The sequence below is a fragment of the Salvelinus namaycush genome, chromosome 26 (assembly GCF_016432855.1).
Source record: "Salvelinus namaycush isolate Seneca chromosome 26, SaNama_1.0, whole genome shotgun sequence".
Lineage (NCBI taxonomy): Eukaryota > Metazoa > Chordata > Actinopteri > Salmoniformes > Salmonidae > Salvelinus > Salvelinus namaycush.
The window spans coordinates 36,988,456-36,997,487 of NC_052332.1; the positions used below are offsets into that span (position 1 = coordinate 36,988,456).

At 48.4% G+C, this 9,032-nt stretch overlaps 1 protein-coding gene across 1 annotated transcript in view; it reads left to right on the forward strand.

Annotated features, from left to right (window-relative positions):
* Positions 1–8,154, forward strand: part of LOC120021131 (serine/threonine-protein kinase TAO1-like) — a 59,934-nt gene extending 51,780 nt beyond the window's left edge. The window contains exons 15-19 of the mRNA XM_038964770.1: positions 5,403–5,522; positions 6,139–6,378; positions 6,460–6,672; positions 7,294–7,476; positions 7,604–8,154. Of these exons, the coding sequence (XP_038820698.1) occupies positions 5,403–5,522; positions 6,139–6,378; positions 6,460–6,672; positions 7,294–7,476; positions 7,604–8,080 (1,233 nt within the window). The 3' untranslated portion in view covers positions 8,081–8,154. The remainder of the gene's footprint in view (positions 1–5,402; positions 5,523–6,138; positions 6,379–6,459; positions 6,673–7,293; positions 7,477–7,603) is intronic.
* The last annotated feature ends 878 nt before the right edge of the window (positions 8,155–9,032 follow it).

The following is a 9,032-nucleotide window of genomic DNA, read 5'->3' on the forward strand; positions in this document are numbered from 1 at the left end:
GCCATTATTGTTATATGAGGTATGTTTGGTGGGGGTTACCAAGAATTGTGGAAGGACTGATGTGATGTGGGATCTATAGGGTGTGTATTCTTTTTTCTCTCCGCTGGCTATCTGGTCAACAGGCTACACTCTAGGCAGTCTCTTCTGTTGATGTGTGTGGGTCTGGTAGTGGTACTCTCGCTGTTCTACTATTTTCCTTTCGGCAGGGTTAATACCTGCCTGGCGCCCGAACAAAATCTTCTTTACCTTTCTCGAATTAATACCGCTACAATGTGAACACCAGGGAACTTGAAACTCTTAATCCGCTCCACTACAGCCCTATCGATGTGGATGGGCATGTGCTCGGCCCTCCGTTTCTTGTAGTCCACGATCAGCTCCTTTGTCTTGCTGGCATTGAGGGAGTGGTTGTTGTCCTGGCACCACGCTGCCAGGTCTCTGACCTCCCTATAGACTGTCTCATCATTGTCTGTGATCAGGCCTAACACTGTTGTCGTCAGCAAACTTAAAAATGGTGTTGGAGTCGTGCTTGGCCATGCTGTCGTTGGTGAACAGGGAGTACAGGAGGGGACTAAGCATCCACCCCTGAGGGGCCCTAGTGTTGAGGATCAGCGTGTCCTGTATTGACGCTTTGTCTGAGGCCATAGCAGGATTTCTTATAAGCATCCGGATTAGTGTCCTGCTCCTTGAAAGCGGCAGCTCTTGGCTTTAGCTCGGTGTGGATGTTGCCTGTAATCCATGGTTTCTGGTTGGGATATGTACGATGCACTTAATGATGAAGAAGGTGACTGAGGTGTTATACTCCTCAATGCCATTGGAAGAATCCCGGGAACATATTCCAGTCTGTGCTAGCAAAACAGTCATGTAGCGTAGCATCTGCATCATCTGACCACTTCTGTATTGAGTGAGTCACGGGTACTTCCTGCATTAGTTTTTTCTTGTAAGCAGTAATCAGGAGGATATAATTATGGTCATATTTGCCAAATGGAGGGCGAGGGAGAGCTTTGTATGCATCTCTGTGTGTGGAGTGAAGGTCGAGTTTTTTTCCCCCTCTGGTTGCACATGTGACATGCTGGAAGAAACGAGGTAAAACGGATTTAAGTCCCACACCACTAGGAGCGCCGCGTCTGGATGAGCATTTTCCTGTTGGCTTATGGCCTTATACAGTTCGTTGAGTGCGGTCTTAGTGCCAGCATCGGTTTGTGGCAGTGGTGTAAAGTACTTAAAAAAAATACTTTAAAGTACTACTTAAGTAAACTCAGCAAAAAAAAGAAACGTCCCTTTTTTAGGACCCTGTCTTTCAAAGATAATTGGTAAAAATCCAAATAACTTCACAGATCTTCATTGTAAAGGGTTTAAACACTGTTTCCCATGCTTGTTCAATGAACCATAAACAATGAATGAACATGCACCTGTGGAACGGTCGTAAAGACGCTTACAGACGGAAGGCAATTTAGGTCACAGTTATGAAAACTTAGAACACTGAAGAGGCCTTTCAACTGACTCTGAGATACACCAAAAGAAAGATGCCCAGGGTCCCTGCTCATCTGCGTGAACGTGCCTTAGCAAAAGGCATATATATATAATATATATAATATTAGTACCATTGTGGAATAATATGGAAGTCGTTGGCACTTCGAGATAACACATATGGAATCATGTAACCAAAAAGGTGTTAAACAAGTCAATATATTTTATATGTGATATTCTTCAAAGTAGCCACCCTTTGCCTTGCACACTCTTGGAACCTTTTTTACTATGCAAGGAGGCATGATGACTGCAGATGTGGCCGGGCAATAAATTGCAATGTCCGTACTGTGAGACGCTTAAGACAGCGCTACAGGGACACAGGACGGACAGCTGATCGTCCTCGCAGTGGCAGACCACGTGTAACATCACCTGCACAGGATCGGTACATCCGAACATCACACCGGCGGGACAGGTACAGGATGGAAATAACAATTGCCTGAGTTACACCAGGAACGCAAAATCTCTTCATCATTGCTCAGACTGTCCGCAATAGGCTGAGAGAGGCTGGACTGAGGGCTTGTAGGCCTGCTGTAAGACAGGTCCTCACCAGACATCACCGGCAACAGTGTTGCCTATGGGCACAAACCCACCGTCGCTGGATCAGACAGGACTGGCAAAAAGTGCTGTTCACTGACAAGTCGTGGTTTTGTCTCACCAGGGGTGATAGTCGGATTCACGTTTATCGTCGAAGGAATTAGCGTTACACGGAGGCCTGTACTCTGGAGTGGGATCGAGGTGGAGGGTACATCACGGTCTGGGGCGGGGTGTCGCAGCATCATCGGACTGAGCTTGTTGTCATTGCAGGCAATCTCAGCGTTGTGCGTTACGGGGAAGACATCCTCCTCCCTCATGTGGTACCCTTCCTGTAGGCTCATCCTGACATGACCCTCCAGCATGACAATAGCCATACTGCTCGTTCTGTGCGTGATTTCCTGCAAGACAGGAATGTCAGTGTTCTGCCATGGCCAGTGAAGAGCCCGGATCTCAATCCCATTGAGCACGTCTGGGACCTGTTGGATCAGAGGGTGAGGGCTAGAGCCATTCCCTCCAGAAATGTCCGGGAACTATCAGGTGCCTTGGTGGAAGAGTGGGGTAACATCTCACAGCAAACCCGGACGACGCTGGGCCAATTGTGGGCCGCCCTATGGGACTCCCAATCACGTCCGGTATTCGAACCAGGGACTGTAGTGACGCCTCTTGCACTGAGATGCAGTGCCTTAGACCGCTGCGTCCATGTGTGTGTGTTAACTATTTAACTGTACTAGAATGCTTAAAAGGCCGCAAAAATGTGTATCGGGGTTTTTTTGTCAAGGAAAATATTGGTGTCGGCCAAAAATGTCATATCGGTGTATCACTAGTTGTGGGCGATGCAGTTGCCGTACCAGGGGGTGATACAGCCCGACAGGATGCTCTCGATTGTGCACCTGTAAAAGTTAGTGAGGGTTTTCGGTGACAAGCCAAATTTTTTCAGCCTCCTGAGGTTGAAGAGGCGGTGTTGCGCCTTCACCACACTGTGTGTGTGTGGACCATTTCAGTTTGTCGGTGATATGTACACAGAGGAACTTAAAACTTTCCACCTTCTCCACTGCTGTCCCGTCGATGTGGATAGGGGGTGCTCCCTCTGCTGTTTCCTGAAGTCCACAACCATCTCTTGTTTCGCTGACATTGAGTGAGAGGTTATTTTCCTGACACCATACTCCGAGGGCCCTCACCTTCTTCTTGTAGGCTGTCTCGTCGTTGTTGTTGGTAATCAAGCCTACCACTGTAGTGTCGTCTGCAAACTTGATGATTGAGTTGGAGGCGTGCATGGCCACAGGGAGTACAGGAGGGGGCTGAGATCGCAAACTTGTGGGGCCCCAGTGTTGAGGATCAGTGGAGTGGAGATGTTGTTTCCTACCTTCACCACCTGGAGGCCGCCCATCAGTAAGTCCAGGGCCGAGTTGCACAGGGAGGGATTCAGACCGGGGGACTCAAGTTTAATGATGAGCTTGGAGGGTACTATGGTGTTGAATGCTGAGCTGTAGTCAATGAACAGCATTCTTACAAAGGTATTCCTCTTGTCCAGATGGGATAGGGTAGTGTGCAGTGTGATGGCGATTGCATCGTCTGTGGACCTATTGGGGCTGTAAGCAAATTGAAGTGGGTCTAGGGTGACAGGTAGGGTGATCTTTGCATGGTCTCTCAAAGCACTTCATGATGTCAGAAGTGAGTGCAATGACTGATAGTCATTTAGTTCAGTTACCTTTGCTTTCTTGGGAACAGGAACAATGGTGGCCATCTTGAAGCATGTGGAGACAGCAGACTGAAATAGGGATTGGTTGAATATGTCCGTAAACACACCAGCCAGCTGGTCTGCGCATGGTCTGAGGACGTGGCTAGGGTTGCCGTCTGGGCCGGCAGCCTTGCAAGGGTTAACGCGTTTAAATGTTTTACTTACGTCGGCCACGGAGAAGGGGAGCCCACAGTCTTTGGTAGCGGGCCGCGTCGGTGGCACTGTATTGTCCTCAAAGCGGGCAAAGAAGTTGTTGAATTTGTCTGGAAGCAAGACGTCGATGTTTGCGTCGGGGCTGGTTTTCTTTTTGTAATGCATCGCGGAAGTTAGAGTAGCAGTGGTCGCTCATGTACGGCAATCGATATGCTGATAGAATTTAGGTAGCTTTGTTCTCAAATTAGCTTTGTTAAAATCCCCAGATATATGGTTTCCAGTTTGCATAAAGTCCAATGAAATTCCTTGATGGCTGTCTTGGTATCCGCTTGCGGGGGATATACACGGCTGTGACAAGAACGGAGGAGATTTCTCTTGGGAGATAATACGGTCGGCATTTGATTGTGAGGAATTCTAGGTCAGGTGAACAAAAGAACTTGAGTTCCTGTATGTTGTTACAATTACACCATGAGTCGTTAATCATGGAACATACACCCCCGCCCTTCTTCTTAACAGAGATATGTTTATTCCTGTCGGCGCGATGCACTGAAAATCCCGTTTGCTGTACTGACTCCGACAGCATGTCCCCCGCTAGCCATGTTTCCGTGAAAGAGTATGTTACAATCCCGGATATCTCTTTGGAAAGCAACTCTTGCTCTAATTTCATCAACTTTGTTAGCTAGGGACTGGACAATATCGAGTAATATACTCTGAATCGCTGGGTGGTGTGTGCACATCCGAAGCCTCACTAGAAGACCGCTCCGGCACCCTCTCCTCCGGCGGCGTTGTTTTGAGTCGGCCTCTGGAATTAGTTTGAATGCCCTGGGAGGTGCAGACAGAGGATCCGCTTTGGGAAAGTCGTATTCCTGGTCGTAGTGCTGGTTGTTCTGGTAAGTTGACGTCTCTCTGATATACAATAGTTTTTCCCGGCTGTATGTAATAACACTTAAGGTTTTCTGGGCTAACAATGTAAGAAATAATAAATGAACAAAAAAATACTGCAGTTTCCTAAGGACTAGAAGCGACGCTGCCATCTCTATCGTCACCATCTTTGAGAACAATTGGTTACTTTTTCCACCATTTGGTTTGTGGTGGTAAATAGAAGGCTACGAATAATATAGATGAGAACTCTCTTGGTAGATAAACTGTATTCTACCTCAGACCAGCAATACCTCGAGACTTCTGCTATTGTTGTACTTCATGTATCTGTCTAGAAATGTATGGTGTTTTTCTTGTATTATTAATTGATGTATGTGAAGTACTTTGTATGGCATTTTTATGGTACAAAATGTACTATATAAGATATTATACAATATATACCAGAGCAGACGCTTTTATCCAAAGCAACTTAGTCATTCCTGAGCGGGAATCGAATCCACAACCCTTGGTGTTGCAAGATCCATTACCAACTGAGCCACACTGTTAAGTAAAGTTTGATGTAATTTGTCAGGCTGAGGAGGAAGCCAACTTGTTGAGGAGACAGCGGCAGTACCTGGAGCTGGAGTGTCGACGCTTCAAACGGAGGATACTCATTGCCAGGCACAACGTGGAGCAGGACCTGGCACGAGAGGTACACACACGGCAAACACACATCATTCCTATTCACCTCCAAAGGACATGACAGGTTATCGCTCAACACATGGAGCTGTCTTGTGTGAACATTCCTCTCCTTTCTCAAATCATTTATTTTATTATCTTTCATGCTCTCTTTCATCCTCTCCTCTCTTAACACCCTCTCTTCCATTTCTGTTTCAACCCCTCTCTCCCCTCCCTCTATCCCCTTACCACTTTTCATTCATGCTCTCCTTTCTACCTGTCCTCCATCTGTTTCAACCCCTCTCTCCTCCTGCCTCCATCTCTCTCCCTCCTCTCCCCTTCACCCTCCCCCCACATAGGGAGGCAGGTAACCTAACGGTTAGAGTGTTGGACCAGTAACTGAAAGGTCGCTAGTTCGAATCCCCGAGCAGTCAATGGGAAAAATCTGTCTGCGCTCCAGGGTCGCCAGGCTGACCCTGGCCATGACCCCACTCCCCGAGGGTGTCTCTGGGAGTTGGGATATGCAAAAAAACACATTTCCATTTAAAACATGCGTAAAAAACACAACTGTACAAGTGTGAAACACTAAATTATTATTGTATTACTTGTCAAACAATCTCTCCATCTCTATTCTTCTCCCTCTCTCTTAGGAGTTGAATAAGCGTCAGACCCAGAAGGACTTTGAACATGCCATGCTGCTCAGACATCACGAGTCGATGCAGGAGCTGGAGTTCAGACATCTGGGAACCATCCAGAAGATGAGAGCGGAGCTTATCAGGACACAGCACCAGACAGAACTGACCAATCAGCTGGAGTACAACAAGAGGAGGGAGAGAGAGCTGAGACGCAAACACGTCATGGAGGTCCGACAGCAGCCCAAGAGTTTAAAGGTCAGGAACACACCGACACTGGCATACACACATACCCCACACCCACACCCCTATTTTACGGTCCCCCACTCCCTCCCCCAGTCTAAGGAGATGCAGATTAAGAAGCAGTTCCAGGACACATGTAAGATCCAGACGCGTCAGTACAAGGCCCTGAGGAACCACCTGTTGGAGAGCACTCCCAAGGCCGACCACAAGGCGGTGCTCAAGAGGCTGAAGGAGGAGCAGACCAGGAAACTGGCCATCCTGGCCGAGCAGTATGACCACTCTATCAACAACATGCTGTCCACACAGGCTGTGAGTACCACATGCACGCACACACTGTTGTCTCTCTAAACATGTATCAAACACAGGCAAATTAAAAACGACTTTTCGGGAAGACTTAATAAAAATATGTTCAATCCCTAGTCCTAACCCCAAGGGGCTACTGTTTGTGGTAGGGCTGCATAATTAATCAAATTCACGTCAAAATCGCAATATTGACATGTGCAATCCATATTGCAAGTGATCCATATCGCATGAAATTGTTTAAATGCTGCATCATTTTTTTTAAATAGTTGTAGCGTCTTGCGACTGCTTTCCCACAGACACCAAGCCCCGCCCCCTGTCAATCAAGCAGCGCTGTTTATCCTCCTCGCTGTTAGATGCAGTTTTCTTGGTGTTCTGTTCGGTCAAATGATTGTTCCAAACAAGAACGATGCTGGTTTCCACTTTGCTTCATCATTCTATTTCTATCCCTCCAAGTGTTTTGATCTACGTCGCAAGTAAAAACAAATCTACATTTCTTTTTTGCCCATATCGTGCAGCTCTAATTTGTAGCATATTGCTAAAACTATCCAATGATTTCAGATCTATTTACTACTGGTCTCCACCTTTGTTTTGTCCCCATGCCCTCTGTCCACACTTCTCCCTCCCCAGCTGCGATTGGACGAGGCCCAGGAAGGGGAGTGTCAGGTGCTGAGGATGCAGCTGCAGCAGGAGTTGGAGTTGCTGAACGCCTATCAGAGTAAGATCAAGATGCAGACAGAAGCCCAGCACGACAGAGAGAGGAAGGATCTGGAGCAGAGAGTGTCGCTCCGCAGGGCTCTTCTGGAACACAAGGTAGGGACGAGGGGTGTGTGTGTGTGATATAGGGGTGTGTGTGTGTGATATAGTTGGTGTTGGCATCGCTGTGTGTTTCTGACGGTCTCTCGTCCCCATCTCTCTCTCTGTTTGTGTGTGTCTCCAGATTGAGGAGGAGATGCTGTCTCTGCAGAAAGAGCGTGTGGAGCGTATCAGGTCCCTGTTGGAGCGCCAGGCCAGAGAGATAGAGGCCTTTGACTCAGAGTCCATGAGACTAGGTTTCAGCAACATGGTCCTGTCTAACCTGCAGGGCTCAGACACACAGGGCAGCCCAGGGGGGTGGGGAGGAGGGGGGTCCGGACTGTCTCATCATGGTCACAGCCACCACCAGGGGGGGTCCAGCTCCCAGCAGCCGTGGGGTCACCCTGTACTCGCTGGGGGCCCCCCTCCCTGGAGTCTGCACCAGCCCTCTGGAGGGGGGAGTCAGAGGGGGAGTGCGGGAGGGGCGGTGGGGGCCAGGAACAGCCCCCAGGCTATAAGGAGGGCGTCGACGTCAGGAGGGGGGCGGAGCGAACAGGCTCTGAGCATGAGCACCAGCATCACCTCTCAGATCTCCAACGGATCACACCTGTCATACACCTAGACACCTACACACACACACCTGTCATACACCTAGACACCTACACACACACCTGTCATACACCTAGACACCTACACACACACACACCTGTCATACACCTAGACACCTACACACACACACACACCTGTCATACACCTAGACACACACACACCTGTCATACACCTAGACACCTACACACACACCTGTCATACACCTAGACACCTACACACACACACCTGTCATACACCTAGACACCTACACACACACCTGTCATACACCTAGACACCTACACACACACACACCTGTCATACACCTAGACACCTACACACACACACACACCTGTCATACACCTACACACACACACACCTGTCATACACCTACACACACACACACCTGTCATACACCTACACACACACACACCTGTCATACACCTACACACACACACACCTGTCATACACCTACACACACACACACCTGTCATACACCTAGACACACACACACCTGTCATACACCTACACACACACACACACCTGTCATACACCTACACACACACACACACCTGTCATACACCTACACACACACACACCTGTCATACACCTACACACACACACACCTGTCATACACCTACACACACACACACCTGTCATACACCTACACACACACACACCTGTCATACACCTACACACACACACCTGTCATACACCTAGACACCTACACACACACCTGTCATACACCTACACACACACACACACCTGTCATACACCTAGACACACACACACCTGTCATACACCTAGACACACCTGTCATACACCTAGACACACACACACCTGTCATACACCTAGACACACACACACCTGTCATACACCTAGACACACACACCTGTCATACACCTAGACACACACACACACACACACCTGTCATACACCTAGACACCTACACACACCTGTCATACACCTAGACACCTACACACACCTGT